The sequence below is a fragment of the Lissotriton helveticus genome, chromosome 7 (genome assembly GCF_964261635.1).
Source record: "Lissotriton helveticus chromosome 7, aLisHel1.1, whole genome shotgun sequence".
NCBI lineage: Eukaryota > Metazoa > Chordata > Amphibia > Caudata > Salamandridae > Lissotriton > Lissotriton helveticus.
The window spans coordinates 841966777-841984931 of record NC_136068.1 but is presented as its reverse complement, the minus strand read 5'-3'; the positions used below and the strand labels follow the sequence as shown (position 1 = coordinate 841984931).

Genomic DNA, 18155 nt, shown 5'->3' with positions numbered 1-18155 from the left:
ACTGGTGCCTGCAGCTTGCCGTCATGTCACATGTGCTGCCACTGAAGAGGGCGTTGGCCCGAAACGCGTCTGGCAGGAAAGGGACTCTGTTCGTGGCTCGCGCCCTTGCGATGGCATTAATCCCTACCTGTAAGTGCATCCCACCTTCGTTTTTGGAGGGGGCATACATAGGAACTTTGTACTGTTTTAGTGCACACACACACACACACACACACACACTTGATTTAACAGAAACTGTACAATAGTGCTATCAAATAAAGTCAAACTCTATTGTGCATTGATAAAGAAGCGTTTTTAGACGCGTGAACATATGGAATTTGCAATTATGAAAATTACAGCATGCACACTTTCTGCATGAAGAACAGTGTATGGCATGGGATTTGGGAGCTACAAGTTAACTTCAAACATTATTACAAACATCAGCATTTGGTGAACAGAAAACAAAAGGGAACAGAAAAAGCCGGTTGAGTTTAAAGATGTTGTAAAAACAATTTAGATTCACAAATGTCCTAAAATTAAAGAACAAAAGCGAGTTATACTCACATCAAAGTTATTAAGTGCAAGAGCAAGCTCTCCTCCCCCAACCTGCTGCTGAGTAGCCTCATCAGACACTGTAGCCTGAGCAGAGTTTGAAATTCCAGTGACAGCCTGCTGAAGTTGTTTGTAGATTAAGTCCCGATTGGCCTTGTAAGCTGCCACATCTGGGTGCTGCAAACATGCCTGAGAAGCAGTATACAGTATAGGAATGTTCTTCTGCAGGATTCCACGTGCAGCAGCCATCTGATCACGGTGACCAATATCTTTAAGTTCCTTCCAAATAAAAAGCAAAACCAATTAAACTAATGGGTGAAAATAGGCCTACATAGTTTTAAAAACTTTAATAGTGACTCCAATTAGGTTTGTTCAATGATTATTTTTGCCTTGTAGTAAAAATAAGATCGCACAGCTTACCTGCAAGTACAAAACTCAAGTTTTATAGACCAGTTTTTAACAGTACCACCTAGATGCCCAGGATTAAAGGGATGAATTAAAAAAAAAAAGAAAATACTGCTTGCGATTCCTGGCGGACCTCCTTCCGCAGGTCTGAACCACAATTACTTATTTATCTTTACTCCCGGCCCGTATTTGTCGTAGCTAGATAACTAGAAAACCTTAATCCAAAGTCAACCAGGGACACACGGGTTGTTAATTGCATAAAGTCTACGGAACTAAAACGTTAGAGGGCCATTCCTCACTCCCCCATCTGGTTCCACTGTATTCCCGATGTGGGGAGGAAAGAAGTTCCCTACAGGTAATATTTCAAAACTTCTAGGTTCACATCCTTGGCATTGTCCTGCCATCTAGTGGTTGGTTCTACAAAAACATGATGAAAAGCAAAGAAAGATTTTGGGGGGGTTGTAGGCAAGGTCTGTACAATTCAAAAATCAAAATCAAATCATCTTTATTCGGTTTCCTTTTTCTTTGAAAACCATAAAAGTGTATAAAAAACACAGTACATAATTTTAAAATGCATTCATTTTGAACCAAACGATACATGTAAAAAGAAATCAAGTATTTCATCTTTGATCATAGATTCAGTCTGTGTCGGGGCGTGGCTACGCACGCGAACAACATGGACGCCTCCAGGTAGAGCTCCGCGCTGAGCTTCCCCACCCGGTGCTTTTATCCTGTCCAGCGTGAGCCACGACCGGCGGAAACTGCCGGCGCCGACGTGGGGAGTGGTCATCCGCCACCCTGCCAACTTTGGGGACGATCGGTACACCTGTCCTGCACCGAGGACAGCGCTGGGAAGCAGCCGAGCAAGCTGCCTCCACGCCCGGCGTGCGCCCAGGACAGCCCGGGGCTCCAGGACTGCTGTTAGGCCCGGAGGGCCGAGGCGGAACACACAAGCAGCGCAGCTCGCGGAAGAGCATCGCACGCAGGAGGGAGTCCTGCATGAGGCGCCGGAGACACGGGGCACCACGAATTGCACCCCCCGCCGGCTGCTGCGGACGCGGGGCCTGGGCTGGGTCGATCGGCCCTGCGGCCGCCCGCGCAACTGGCCGACGCTGAACCACCACGTGGGGCCGGGGCCGGCAGAGTCGACCTCCTCGGCGGAGTGACCGCTGTGCAGCCGGCCGGCGGGGGTGAGCACCGCGAACCTGAGCAGAGGTGAGGACGGGAACCGGGGGCACTCGCCAGCCGCCACTGGTGGCTACTGCGACGGAGAGGCCCGGCTGCCAGACACGGAGTGACGCCCTGACGGGGCCGGATTGCGCCTGAGGTGCCCCACTGTGCCTGACCGGGACAGACGCTCCGGACCTGCTCCCTTTGGGCCGCGCCTACCGCATTGGCACCCAAACAGTGCTCTGACCTACCCAGAGCTCCACACGCACTAGTAGGCCCGAGGGAGAGGCCTACACGACAGTATTGTGGCACTGGACACGTGCATCGGCCTTGTCCCATACAACTCTTCGCCGGCTGCTATGGACGCTAGACCCTTGCCCTCTGCTGCAAGACACTGGTGGAGGGGCTGAAGCCCGAGAGGAGAGAGGACGATCCCCCACTGAGACTGGCACTGGACGCCTGGCACACGCGCTGCCCAGGAGCGGCCACTGACCCGTGGCCAGAGCGGACGGGCCTGGCGGACGGGGAGAGCACCGGGGACCCGTGCATTGCAGGCGGCTGAGGTCGAAAACACTGGAGACTGCCCTTAGCGAGACCTTGTTGACCGTCTGACGGACCGCGAAGAAGGGGCCGACCGCCGGGGACTGGGAGTAGTCCTAACGAGACGGGCGTGCGAGCAAGGCACCCACGACACCCCCTTTACCGACGACTCCACACGATGTGTGCCGGGTCCCGAGAGACTGCCTGTGCCGACGCAACGCCTACGCCCCACTCCCGCGTAGCACTGATGACCCACCTGAAACGAGACTCTGTGCTGCTCACGACCTGAGGCCCGGAGTCGGGAGACCGCCACCGCACTGTGACCTGCCAGAGCGTCCACGGACCCGAACTTTATCACGCCCCACTAGCACAGCCCTCCCTGCTGAGGTAATACTCGCGTCCTGGCACAGATGTCTGCTTGGACCAGGACCCGAACCGGGAACAGTGGCACCATCCCCAAGGGCAAGATGGACAAATCCGGGAAGAGCTCTGACCCCGATCAAACGGCCGCCAAGCTGGACACCATGTTGGCAGCGATGGAACGTCTGGAGGAATCCATCCACCTGACGCGCACCTCATTAGCCACAAAAATTGATGGAGTGGTCATTGATCTGACGCACCTGAAAGCAGATCATAAGAAGTTGGCGGACCGCACTGTATCCCTGGAAACTGATGTGCAGGAAGTCCGACCCCAGGTCAGCCAATCGACTAAACACATCCAGGACCTACTGAACAGAGTGGACTTCTTGGAGGATAGAGCGGAGGACGCGGAAGGCAGGGCGCGAAGAAACAACGTGCGCCTCGTGGGCGTTCCGGAAAGATGGGAAGGGAGGCATCCGGAGGAGCACATGGAACAATGGCTGCGGGGCCTACTACCAGAGGGTTCGCTGTCCCCACACTTTGTGATCGAACGTGCACACCGCGTCCCCACCAAACCACTAGCAACAGGCTCTAATCCGAGGCCCATGCTACTCCGTATCTTGAATTATAGGGACAGAGACTCCATCCTGAGAGAAACGCGCAAGCTCCAAGAGATCAGAGTTGAGAACGCGTCAGTAATGTTCTTCCCGGACTACACTATTCAAGTGCAGAGGCGGAGGCACGACTTCCTAGAGGTGAAAAGACGTTTGAGGCAGCAGGGCCTGCAATACTCTTTGTTGTTTCCTGCGAAACTAAGGGTGGTGGCTGGAGAACGCACCCACTTCTTCACTGACCCGGCAGAAGTGGAGGCATGGCTGGAGAGCGGCGTGGACACGGACCCTGGGGCCATGGCTGGTCCTGCGCCCAGGAGGCAGAACGGAAACGCCCGGAGGAGAAGCAGGCCGCGCCGGAGATCACGATCTGCTACGCGAGGAACGGCGAGGACATCCCCCCCGGAAGACGCTCGACAGCAGGAGAAGCAAGATGCCCTTCGCCTGGTCATGGAATTAAGCTATTCCCCAACGCAGAGTGCGACAGCGGGAGGCAGCCAGCAAGACCCTCCCAGTGACGACGAGGCCATCTATGGCATACCGAATTCACAGGGCTCGGAGGAACGACCGGACGTCACACCCCAAACGGCGGACTATATCAGCTGAATGCGCCACAGGGCAAAGAGACACAGCTCCGACAACGCCTCCACGGAACCAGTGGAGGAATGGATAGACACGCACTCACCCCATGCCGAGTGAGTCTGTTGGCCCTGCATTTTGCTTGAGGGGCGACTGCACACCCGGAGACCCCTGCGGCGATGCTGAACCCCAGACTTGTCGCCGGCGCCCATTCCCGGCTGGCACACGCGCCCGGAGAAGCGGCTCCTGAACACTGTTACCCTGGGACACGTAACGTATAGTGCATTGGTGCATGTGTGCATGAGGGCCCGCATTTGCATAGATCTTTTTCTTTCCCCTTTCTATTTTTTCCTTTTTTTTCTTATTGTGCTGCCGAACATTCGCCGGGTGGGTGGAGGATCTCCATGGACAGACATTGTTGGTTTGCTGCCACGAACAGGGTGCGCTCTGCACACCTACCCCCTTCAGTCTTAGACATGGTTACTCTCCTTGAGAGCATGGACGGGTGCACGTTCCGCACCCGACCTTTTGGTATTCTATATGTTCACCAAGTTCGAAGGTTCACTGTTCCCCCCCCCCTTTTTTGTGCCCTTACCCCCCCCCCCTTCCATTGCTGGGACTTGTGACCACGGGGAGGCTGCTGTGATATGGTGCTGGGGAGAGTTGTTTGACGATGTTGTGGGACTCTAGGGGTGGCGATGGGGAGGCGGGGTGGGAATTGCTATGGGGAAACTAATGTCTGCCATTAAGATATGCACATGGAATGTCAGGGGCATGCACACGCCATCCCGGCGCTACCAAATATACTCCTACCTCAAGCGCCACCACATACAGATAGCTCTCCTACAGGAGACGCACCTCAGTGACTCGGAAGTCTGCACCCTGCGCCACAGATGGCGGGGGCAACTATACGCCACACGCCATTCGTCATATGCCAAGGGATCGCTAGTATGGGTCAGACCAGGTACACCTTGGGCGATGTCGGACACACACATTGACCCCGGAGGAAGATTTGTAGTGGTCCATGGCAGGTTAGACGGGAACCCACTGGTGCTGGCCTCGATATATGCACCCAACACGGGCTTGACTGCTTTCCTGACACAATTGTCCACCACTTTAGCTCCCTGGCATGGTGTCCCGTGGGTGTTGGGTGGGGATTATAATGGCACACTGGACGTGACCCTAGACCGTTCGCACCCCCCACCGCCCAACTCGCATGCGCAGACTACTGCAGACACCCTCCAGGCGTGGTCCACACAATGGGGCTTGCGAGACGCTTGGCGCAGCCACAACCCACACACCAGGGCCTACTCGTACTACTCTGGGGCGCACGCTCTTCATGTGAGGTTAGACAGATACATGGTCACTGAAGACATTTTGCCACACGTCATAGACACCTGCTACATGGGCCGCACGCAGTCAGACCACAATCCCCACACTCCGAGTATAGTATGGGACTGCCCCCGACCCCCAGTGCCCACTTGGCGGCTACAACCTGACCTGCTCCTAGACGGCCATTTCCGAAGCTCCATTAGTGCACAGACAGCGCAGTATTTTGAGAACACTGGCACAGCGTCGTCCCCGCAGATCGAGTGGGACGCATTTAAAGTGGTCCTCAGGGGGCACTGTCTCGGCACACAAGCCCTCTCACGCCGCCACATAGAAGCTGACCTCAAGCGCCTGGAAACTGACCTGTTGCAGGCTGAACAAGAAGCGGCTGACGGTGATGACACCAAACTATCAGGGGCACGCGTGGAACATGACAAACTCATGGACAGCCTGAAACATGTTAACTACGCAGCACACTCGGCCAGCACACATCACACCGGTGATAAGCCTGGCAAATTACTGGCTTGGCTAATTCAACGCGAGGAGCGAACGTCCCCTATCACTGCGATACACCCGCCCGCTGGCACCGCGGTGTACACCCAAGCGAGGATCCATGACGCCTTTATAGCGCACTACCGAGCGCTATATGAGTCACGTCTCTCGAACCCGCACCCGGACATTGCCGGTTACCTCGAAGGACTCATGCTTCCCGCCCTCACGGCGGACCAGCAGGGCGACCTTGGGTCGCCACTGGAGGCGGATGAGCTACGCGACACCATCTCTGCCCTCTCGAACGGTAAAGCACCCGGACCAGACGGCCTCCCGGCTGAGTACTATAAGGCTTGCTCCGACATCTTGATCCCGGAGCTCCTTAGAATGTATTCGGCGGCGTTGGATGACTCTGCCCTGCCCACATCCATGAATGAAGCAACGCTGGTGTCGCTTCTCAAACCAGGCCGAGACGCCGTGCTCCTCGGCTCGTACAGGCCTCTAGCACTCCTGAATACGGATTACAAGATCCTAGCATCCTCCCTGGCAAGGCGGCTGGCGCCACTGGTACCATCCCTGGTACACAGCGACCAGAACGGCTTTGTGCCCACTAGGTGCACATCCCATAACATCAGGAGACTATTTCGGGTGCAGGAATATGCAGTACGGGACTGGCCGAGATCGGGGTGCCTAATTCTCGATCTCGAAAAGGCATTCGACTCGGTCGAATGGCCGTATCTGCGGGAGGTACTGGGCAAGTTTGACCTGGGCGATAACTACATGGAAATGGTCGGCCTGATGTACAGGAGTCCGGAAGTGCGCGTCCGCACGGGCAAGCTACTTTCGGACACTATAAGAGTCAGACGAGGCACCAGACAGGGGTGCCCGCTGTCCCCACTACTTTTTGCGCTGGCAATCGAACCTCTCGCTGAGATCCTGCGCGGAAGCGGGGCGAACTGGGGTATACCGTTAGCAGACGGCACACATGTGGTCTCGCTGTACGCTGATCTATTACTGTACTTCCGAGACCTCACGGATTTGCCACAGGAACTTTCGGACATATTCCAGACCTTTGAAACCATGTCCAGCCTCAGAGTGAACTGGGCGAAGTCGGGAGCATACTCCTTCGCGCCCGACGTCCCGAATCCAGGAATTAGCATCGGTGGGGTCCCACTGCCATGGCATGACACCGTGTTTAAATACCTGGGAATCCATGTATACAGAACACACCCTGAAATCCTAGATGGCAACTTGACACGCGCCATCACATCCATCAGGTCGCAGATATCCTTTTGGAAGACTCTCCCACTCACTGTCCCGGCCAGGATCACATTGACGAAGATGATAGTGTTGCCCAGGCTTCTCTATTACTTTGCCAACATACCGGAGTATGTCCCAGCCCGTACATTTAAGGACCTGGAGTCTATACTCCGGGAATTGGTCTGGAATACTGGACGACCCAGGGTGGCGCTGACTAAGCTCTACGCACCGATTGAGGCAGGCGGCCTTGCGGTGCCAAACCTGGAGCTCTACTACCTCGCGGCGCAGCTCCAGTGGGTGACCGCCTGGCTCTCGGGCAGGAACCTGGCGGACACGGCCTCGCACGGGGACTCACTCACCCTCCTACAGATTCACTCGTTTTTCCACCCATTAGCAAGTGCGAAACACCGACCGCAACTACATATGGACGTGGCGGTGAAATGCTTTAACAGAAGCATACGACTCACTAAACATGTCACACCTTACGCCCCAGCACTCCCACTCCTGGGCACGCCTAAAGCGACTTCCATAGTCACGGAAGCTGCACTGGAGCATTGGACGAGCTCAGGGATTGAAACCATGGCGGACCTATATGCCGATGGCGCCCTGATTCCCTTTGAGACACTGGCTGACGACACGGGCATTCCCGCGGGTCAATTCTTACAACATGCATCCATAGTAGCGGCATACACCCGAAGATGGGGTAACATCACAGTTGAACCCCCCACGCATCAACTGATACAACACCTCCATGTCATGGGGGACGGTACGCATGTGGTACATTGGTTGACTCAGGCCTTATTGACCCATACGCAACATACCCTACAACCCCTGCGTGCTAAATGGGCAGTCGACAGAGGGAGAGACTGGACGGATAAAGAGTGGATGATGGTACTCGCCAGCCCCAAAAACATCCCTCGTAACGCACGCTTCAAAGTGATACAATTTTATGTGTTGCACAGGGCATACCTCTCGCCAGACAGACTCAACCAATATTTCCCGAGTACCTCGGCTGGCTGCCCGAGGTGCGCGCTGACTGGAGCGGATCTACTACATATGTTATGGCTCTGCCCACGGATACGACCATACTGGCACTCGGTGCTATTAGTTCTTGACCGCTGCACGGCTATGCCATTACCGCACACATGGGAGACTTGCCTGCTGGGCCTCTATAAGAGGACAGCCCTCAACAAAGTCCCCTCCCGTTTCTGGGATCTGGGCCTTATTACGGCCAAGAGGCTACTAACTAAACATTGGAAGCGCGCGACCCCACCCCTGATCCAGCATTGGCGCACCTCTCTGGACACCTGGGCAAGGGCGGAAAGCACAGTCCTACACAACGAAGAAACGGCGAGATTGCGACAGTTCCCAATAGCAACACTATGGGACGACATACTCAGCGCCTTTCACAGCGACAGACACCCACTGGGAGACCACACACCCGCCAACTCCCCTGAGAGGGATGGGGACATGATAGCGGATCAGGCCGACGCACATGGCAGCCCTGACATCCCTTGCCCAGCCCCTCATGCACCCCCCTGAACTGACGTTCGCCCCGCTATCAGTCAGGTTGCACTCTGGCTGACGGGGAGATGACCTGCATGTCATTCCACCGCCTTGCGCCTCCTGCGGAACCCCCCGCGCCCCCCCACCCCTACACACTACAGACATCCGCCGGCCGATAGTTGCCCCCCCTACCACCCGCTCTTGCTGCGCCATCCCCACGGCACCACGCGAGACACATAGCTGACCTTGCTGACCACACCCAGCCCTCCCTCCCCCCCTCTCTCTCTCCCCTGTTCGTCAGTTCATGTACTGGAGCACGTGAGACAGCAATGACATTGCTGTGACCACACCGCGATTTGTCGAGTGGCATAAAGGGACACGGAACGCAGCGCACCGAGACTTCGCCTACATCCTTATACACTGGAAACATGTGGGACATGCCTCTGCACTCCTCACCACACGCCACTGGTACTTGTTGACCAGCCCGGGACTGGCCCGACCTGCACACTACATGGCCATCGGTGACGCCCTTCCCCTATGACACCCCACTGGCCGCGGACCTGTAGCTAGTGCAGATACACACTCACATTAACATGCACAGGTGGTGCTGCCTCGGCCTTCAGAGGCTTCCATTGCCCTGGTGGGTAGACGGGGGTGGCCATGGAAGAGACTGGCACGTACTGGTGGGAAATGCAGAGTAAGGCTGTTCTGTGTCACCACCACTGTTTTCCTCCCCTATACCCTCCAATTTCTTTCTCCACAGAGACACTGGATGAACCTCGTGCTGGTGGCGCCACACAATTTTCTTACTGTATTTGCTCCTAGATGTGATCCCTATTAATCGTTGTTGTCTCGCTGTAGGAAGGTAGATCCCTGACTATGGTTGCCCCCAACTTTTTGCCTGGTGTTTTGCTGGTTTTCTGACTTAGTTGACCTGGGGCCCTGCTATTCAGGACCCCAGGCCTACTGCTCTCTCTGTAAAATGGATTCCATGTACCCTAGGTACATATCCAATTGGATACTGAGTCACCTTATCAGTCCCTGTACAGTGTACCTTAGGTACCCAGGGCATAGGTGTACCCAGGGCCTACCAGGGGCTGCAGCATGTATTATGCCACCCCTGGCTGGCCATCCAAATCTGACACAACTGGCTGCACGACAGATGGGGCAAGGTGGTGTAATCACCCTTTGCTTTAGATATAGTATACCTATATCTAACCCTAAAATGGACACACAGATCTCCTATCAGTCACTCCTATGGCAGGCCTTAACAATCCTGAAGGCAGAGTGCTTGGAATCGTGTGAGAGGGTGCTCTGGCATGAGCTGAGCCTGTCTGCGGCTTTCGGGATCCATCCCTTAGCCGTTTCCATGATATCGCATACCATATACTCTTAAGTGCATTATAATCCTCGCGGTTATATGCCAACTCTAGTATCGCTTTATCAAAACATGTAGAGTAAGGTGTCATACGAATTGGAATACTAACCCCTCGCCAATTCTGGCGACGGGGTTAGCATTCCACCCTTCTAGAGGGACACGACATGTATGTAACCTGTAACCCCGGTTAAAGTCAGACAGAGCCTTAGCATCCACAAAATGGATGCTGCCACCGAGACACAAGTCTGCCCTCCTGCTGCTGGGAGTCCTCCCAGAGCAGGAGGCAAGGACAAAGGGTTTCCTGCCAGGGGCGGTGCCAGCACCGTCCCAGACAGGGTTTTGTGTATTCCAGGTAGGCAGGGCTACAGAGGAAGGTGACTGCAAGTGGCACCCCGGTGCTCACTGTGCATAGGCCGGCTGAAACCAGTTCCAGGGGCACTCCAGCCCCTGGCCTGGGGAAAGCCCGCCAAAGGAGATGGGTGTAACCACCCCCCTCCTGGTCCCACCCATAGGGCAGGACTTAGTCGCGTGCCAGCCCCCTTTTCCCAGATAAAGGTAGGAGCAGGCCCCCTTCCAAATTAGATCATCTTTGGAATCAAGATACCACTTTCCACGAAAGGACTTCACGATTTCTTCTTCAAGATTCTCCCTTGTGGCTAAGGAGTAGTCACCCTGCATCCGCAGGCACCATCTAAGAACACTGCGGTCTGCTGCACGTCCTTCCTCCGGAATCCGACTGCCCAGCTCGACGAGACCCGGCTTCCCTGGCACCTCTGACCTCTACCCACCTCTGCAGCACAGCTGAGAACCGTGGGTGCGACGAGACCTCGAGGGACCGGCCATCGCCAAGACTGCACGACTTCTGCACAGCAAGCCCACCGAGTAATTTCCTGGTGAGTGCTTTGGGGTCCGAGAAGCCCCCACCCTGAGCAGCTCCAGCACCGAAGAGCAGCCCCCCAGCATCTCCACGATCGGCGTGGGGCCCTTCTGCTTTTTGCTGCTCACCGCGTTGTTTGGCTACTAGCCCGCTGGCTTGTGGCCTTCCGAACGACGCCCAACGACAACACTGCTGCTAGTCTGGTTGCTCCAGACTGGCCCTTGCTTCCCTCCATCGGAGAAGTACCCTGGACCCTCCTGGTCCGGCTAAGACGCCATTTTAGGTCCACCGCGTGGGCCTTGCCTTTGCCAAGACTTGTTGCCCAATCCTGGGTCCAGCGACGTCGACAGCAAGAACCTTCGTGGGACAGCTCGCACCTCCATCCTGGTCGCCGACAACGCCTCCTAGTCCGAGAGACTGCAGAGCCCAGCAGCGCCCACTCACCCGACTGCGGTGACTTCGCCCGGTGCCATCCTGGTGCCCACTTAATCACTGGCTAGTGATTCAAGAACTTGGTCCCCTCTGCTTTCAGGTTTCCTTCTTCCTTGATCCAGGCTTGGATCCATCGAACTTTCCTTCACTGGTCACCTGCCAGCAACTTCCTTCTTCCAGGCTCCTGGTCCGGCACGAGGATTCCCGACGTCTTTTCAGACCTATGCAGCTGCAGCCCCTGGGCTAGGTAACTTCGGCACTTCGGTGTCCCAGCATAGCCTCACTATTCAAGGGTCAGGATCCACTGTCGTTTTCTCCCTACCAGGTCGGGTTCGCCCGTGAACACTAACTTTGTGAATTCTAGCTTCCATAGACTTTGTCCCGCATCCCGCGTGAGAGTGCACACTCTGCACCCGAGTTCCCTAGGCCTCCTGCTAGTAATCTAAAGGTTCAGTAGTCCAGTCCTAGCGATCCCAAAGCCTCTGCGAATCGTTACTTACCTGCTAGTAATTCGCATTCCCCTTTTAGAGTATATGGTTTTTCGTGCCCCTCGGGCATTTGTGTGTAACGTGCTAACTTGAGTATTTTCGTAAGAGTTTTGTTGTGTGCTTAGCACCCTGTCCTCAAAGAGTACAGGGTTGTTGTGATCCTAATAAATACATTGTTTATTTTCATAACACTTGTGTGGTGTCCTTTCACTGGGTGTTCAAGGGGTAATGTGATGGTAAAACAGCTGGCTTAACACGCCCTCTAGAGTCTTAGCCTTAGACTGCTCGTATCCATGCTACTAGGATAGCTGGTCTATAAGGTTGACTTACAACCAATCATCAATAAGGGTTGTTTGGACTGATATATAGTGATCACTAGAATAGTGAGCACTGCACATCAGGCCAACTTCTCACACTCGCCCTGTACCGTCTACAGCTCTGCATTGTTACTATATGTTGAAATAACAATAAAAACATTCAAACAAAAAAAAAATAGATTCAGTCTGTGTCTGATACAGAGTTTAAGATAATGTACAACCGATTTGGACATTAGATGGTTCTCCAGGAATTGTAGTGCCATATAGGCGGGGCGGCATCTACAAATTTTTAAAGCTTTAAGTACTGGTATAATCCATCGGTTACGTAATGGTATGTAGAATTTGCAAAAGAATAAGACATGAATAGTGGACTGTAGTGCCATAGAGTCACAAGGGCATACTGAAATGTTATGTGTCCAGTCGTTTTGTTTGAGAAACAAGACCAAATAGTGATACAGATTAAACCTAAAACGGGTAAGAAGAAACTTTTCATATTGAGTAAAGTCAAACTGTAGGTAGGGTTGGATGGTAGGGGTCAGCTTAATCATTAGACAGTGCTGGACTGATGGCTTCCCTATTTCTGTCATTAGCCGAAGTTGGGATAAATGCGACATAGATTGTTTTCAGTTCTTTTTTTGATATGTCTGCAACTGAGGATGGATCGTCAAAAAACCTCCGGAAACCAATGTCTGCAAAAAAGGATTCCACGTAGGCCAGCCATTTTATCTCTCTCCTATTGTCTAATTTCAGACAGTCCTGGATTATTGACCTTGTGAGGTGACACTCCTCCGTAACCCATATTCTGCGCCATAGCATAATTGGTTGAATTTTAATGATGTCACTGATAAATTCCACCCCAAGTTCGAGATGACATCCATACGTTGTTGTACTTCTTGGGACAGCCAGTAAAAATCTGAAAAAGGAATTTGATTTTTTGCAGTTGCTCGACGTTTGTTGTTCCCCAAACCCCTGCTCCAAAGGTGGCAGTGCTTATACATTTGGCATTATAGATCTTGATCATTTCAGTCGGGGGCCTTTTTCCGAGACGGAGGGAGAAAGCTTTAAATGCCCCTGTAGTTCTTATGAGGGACAAGGTTCGAGAATTTACTGCATCTTTCCAGTTAAAGGCCTCGTCCATGATGATGCCTAGGTAAGGGTACGTTTTAGTTCTTGCAAGGGGTATGTTGTCCACGTGTATAGTCTTTATTTTTTTCCCTTTGGTACCTGCGTGCATCACGTACGTTTTTTTGATGTTAATTTTCAGATTTAAACTGGACATAAGAGAGCTATAATTGTTTAGAGCCCGTTGAAGTTGAACAGGGGTTTGAGCGAGAATTACCGCGTCGTCGGCATATAATGCAGGAATCTGCCGACGACCTACTTCAGGGAGATCTTTTACTTCCTTCAGCATTGCATTCTCGAGGCCATTGGTATAAAGCGTGAATAAGAAGGGGGCCAGTACGCACCCTTGTCTGACCCCCCTTCTGTATAGGAAAACTATCTGTCAGTTGTCCTCCTGTCCCAAATCTGACCTTGCCGGTGGCGCCAGTATATAGTTCGCGGAGAAAGTCGACAATTGATGGATCAATCCCCATTTGCAGCATTATTCTCCAGAGTTTGGAATGTTGGACACAGTCAAAAGCTGCTGTGAGGTCGACATAGACCATGTGTAAGCAAGAACTCTTTGCTTTGACATATTTTCCGGCCAATAATGTTAAATTTAGCACTTGATCCACGGTACTCAGTCCGGCCCTGAAACCATATTGCAGATCTGAGAGCGCACCATGTTCTTTTGACCACTCCTGGAGACGATCGAGAAGTATGCGGCCCGCCATCTTTCCGATCGAATCCAGGAGGGAGATTGGGCGGTAGCAAGAAGGACTGTCCATATTATCTTTCTTAAAAATAGAGACCAGTATCGAGGTGGACCATGAGTCAGGGAGATTAGTGTTCTTTGCCGCATTTAGTACCTTGTTGAGGAGAGGAGACCAAAGATCAGGTAAAAGTTTATAAAAATCCATTGGGACTGAGTCAGGTCCTGGTGCTTTGCCTGTTTTGGCCGATTTTAAGGCTTTTATTGTTTCACTCAGTGTAAAGTGAATGGGAATTGGATAGTTTACTGGCGGAAGTGAACCCTGAGCAGTTGAGTCTTCGGATTCGTCCTGTCCGAATACTCCAGAAAAATGTTCCACCCAATCCTGTGCATTAATCGCTACATCCAGGGAGGGCTCATTATTATTATCGTTTAGGAAGGGGTTTTTTACTACTTTCCAGAACGCTGAGCTATCTTTTTGAGAACTGCTTTTTAACAGTTGTGTCCAAAGATTTGTTTTCAGGTCCGTTTTTCTTTTCCTGATAGCCAGTTTATAAGTTTTTCGTAAGTTAGTTACCTCTTGTCTATTTCTATCTTTTTTCGTTAAGGCCTTCTTTAGTTCAGTATATGCTTTAGTGCATTCTGTATCAAACCATCCTGTTCTAGCGGCTTTATTGGCTTTGCGGGGGATGGTTAATTCATTTCTTATCTTCAACAGATTACTTCGTAGTTGCTCATGATCTCTTTTGGTGATGTGGAGGGATTTAAACACCTTTCTATTTGGTTTTTACATGCAGTGATTATTCTTTTGCTGATAGCCTCTTGGTCTATTGTACTCCATTTGAGGGTGAACCCGTTGAGTCTGTCCAGTGTCAGTGCTTCCTGATTGAGCATTCCGAGTTTCACCTTATCTTTATTCTTTCGATGGATCAGTTCTTGGTATGTTAGTCTTAATGGAAAATGATCGCTGAGTACGTTATTGAGCACTTCAAAGGTCTTTATATGTGTAGCTTTATTGCTAGATATTAAGATGTAGTCGATCAGAGTTTCAAGACCTCTTCCATGAAAGGTGGGAGTAAATTGAGTCATGGGATGTTTTAATAAATTAGCAAATCCCATATCTAATTCAGCCATGATAGCTTGCATGTTATTACCTTCGATGGTGTGGGAGAAGTGGGTGAAACAATTTCCATGTTCATCGGGAGTCCCACAGATGAAGGTGTTGTTTTCCTTGCATATATGAAGATTAAAATCTCCTCCCCAGATTATCGTGTGGGGAACCTTGGCGTACTTTGTTTTGAGATCATTGGTCTGGTGTAAAATTTCATTTAACGTTTTTGACCATTCCATCGTATTCATGTTGTTGTAGAAGTTAATGATGGTATAGACCACACGATTCAGTCCCTGAAGATTGATAATCTGATAATTTTGATGTAGTATTGTCGGAGTTGTTTCATGACATGGGCTAGAGATATACACTATTAGTCCTCCTTTGCTTCTCCCAGAGTTTGATCTTATTGCTTGGGAGAAGAACGTTTTGTATCCCAATAGGTGGATTGGGTTATTTAGCCATGTCTCCTGTAAACAGATAACATCGTTTGATTCTATCAGTTCAAGGAAACTTATTTCTGTTTGTTTAGTCGCTAATCCCGCTACGTTCCAGAAAAGCACACTCTTGTCGGGGTTCCCTGGAGTTGTTGTGGGTGTCACGATCCGAGGAGTTATTTCTTCGCTAGGAGTAGGGTGTGAATCAGGTGTCATATTAGAGGCTGTTAGCTGACAATTTTGGTGAGATTGTAGGATTGATGAGAATCTCGTGTTAACCTTAGAGGGACGTTGCGAGTCCTGTGTCTTTGTACCATCCGTATGAGTTTTTTCCATCTTAATTAGTTCATTTGAGTTGAAACTTTGGATGTAATGTTCTTTATCGGACGATTTACATGGAGTGAGACTAGCTAGGATCTGTGGTGGTGGTCAGTCGACCATCTCCAGGCAACTGTAGGAATTAAAGGTTGGTATTCCAGCCCATTGTACCCTCTGTGGTATTTGCTGAGCCCTACTACCATGAGAGTTCCAGTCATCTCGAACGTTTTGGTCGTACCCCCATTCTCCTCGGATTCTGCTCCTTTGATTGTTACCAAAGCCCCAATCACCTTGGTTCCTGCTTCTTTGATCGTACTGATTCCAGGACCAATTATGGTCCTTGTCCCGATGACTTTGTTGGGGATAGAAGAAGGATAGGGGTTTAGTGTTTATTCCGCCACTACCTTCCAGTGGATCCCAGGAGCAAATATAGTCCACTGCCCGAGGATTAACAAGATTGACTATTATGCAGTCGCCAGGGATGGTTTTTGGTTGGTAACCTATCCATGGGACCCTTCTGACCGTGGTGATCCCAGTGATGTTATTGGGATGGTTGGGTCTGTTGGTATTCAACCAGTGCCGGGTTTTGTTTAGCAGGGACCAAATTGGTTCTTCAGTATTATTGCTTAGTTCTGGGACCCCTGTTAGAATGACTACGAAAGGTGCTGCCTCTGGGGGGAGATTTACTGGTTTGGTCCATCTTGATTTGGTTCGTTCTGGTTTGTTGAGGTTCCTTTGTATGCGGTCGGGCTGTGGAATTGGGGGTGCAGATGGTGTGAGAGATGAATTAACTGGGGGAACTTTGTGTGAGGGAGCAGTTACTAATGGTTGATTTTGAGTAGTGGATGTTGATTTTGAAGGTACTTGAGAGGATTTAGTATTGGTTAAAGAAGTTGAATTTTTTGAATTATTCAAAGATTGACCAGGTTTTAGGTTTTGGGTATTTGTAATATTTTTTTCTGGTTGTGTTGGATTGATCGCAGTTTGTGTTTTTCCAGTTTGGGCTGAGAGGCCAATCGGCGTTGGTACATCTTGTAGGCTCGAATCTATAGGTTTTTTTGAGAGAGCGACTAAGATTGCTACTTGTTTTTCTATCAACTCTAAACTTTTTTGGATAGGTTGTAGCTGATGATTAATTATTTTCTCAACTTCTTTTATTAGAACTGATTGCAGCTTGTCGTTATTCGGGTTTCTAGGTTGCAGTGGGTTCGAATTTTTTTGATGTCTGTGGTTGTAATTAGGTCCATTGTGGTCTTCAATTGTGACAGCAATTTGTATTGATGTTACTGTTGGGTTCCGAAACTACCATATTGGTGGTGTTAATCATACTCTGAGGTTTATTTGAATCATAGAGGTTAGAAGAACAGATGTATTCAGAAGTTGCTGTGTTAGGTTTTGTTTGATTACCTGAGTGAGTTTCATTGAGCGTTGGACGTTTCGGAATTGCTCCTTCCCTAATCCCTTTATTTTCATTCTGCATGGGGACATTTTGAGATAGTTTCGGGCTTGCAAAGATGTCAGGAGTTCGCTCAAGATCCTGAGAAAGTTGTGTATCGGATAATTGTAGGGATACTGAGAGGTCGACTGTATTCGGGATTATGTGGATATCAGTGTGTAAATCCACTGTAGTAATGTTATGTTGTTGTACATTTGGTGTTTTTGCTTGTGCCAGCAGACCCAATGAGGAGCGTCTGGCTTGATCGAGTTCATAAGAGACTCTTCTATCAATCAGCATTACAGTGTCATCTATGGTTTGATTGACCTTGCTGATAAATTGGTCAATAGGGCCGGTAGAAATCATCTTGTTTTTCCGCGTTTTGCTCCTGGAGCCTCTTGTGGACATTATGGAGTCTTATAAAATCAAAACACGTGCTTTTTGGGTCTAAGATAGTATTACCTGACAGTAGATGTTAGGGGGGTGGGCCCAGCCCAGTCTCCTCCGGTCTGTGACGGGCTAAAACTGGCCCACCCTTGACCCAGGCTTCGCCCAGCGTCCCGTTCGCGTCCCGCGAGGGGGAGTGATAACGCCCTTTATGCGCCTCCTGGCGCAGCGTGCTGGGGGTGTGGCTGGAGACCTCGAGGGCTGCCGGGAGTTGTAGGCAGCCCCTCGCCTCGCTCCACTCGGCGGCCCCGCTGACAGGTGTAAAGTAACAGCAGGACGGCGGGAGGGAGGCGGTGGGGGGTCTCAACAGCGCAAGGATCAAAAA

The 18155-nt window shown here is 51.2% G+C and overlaps 1 protein-coding gene across 1 annotated transcript in view; it reads right to left on the bottom strand.

The window, feature by feature from the left end:
• The window catches only part of CTNNA1 (catenin alpha 1), a 420641-nt gene that overhangs the window by 270946 nt on the left and 131540 nt on the right, over positions 1 to 18155 (bottom strand). The window contains exon 6 of the mRNA XM_078653347.1: positions 544 to 810. Within this exon, the coding sequence (XP_078509473.1) occupies positions 544 to 810 (267 nt within the window). The remainder of the gene's footprint in view (positions 1 to 543; positions 811 to 18155) is intronic.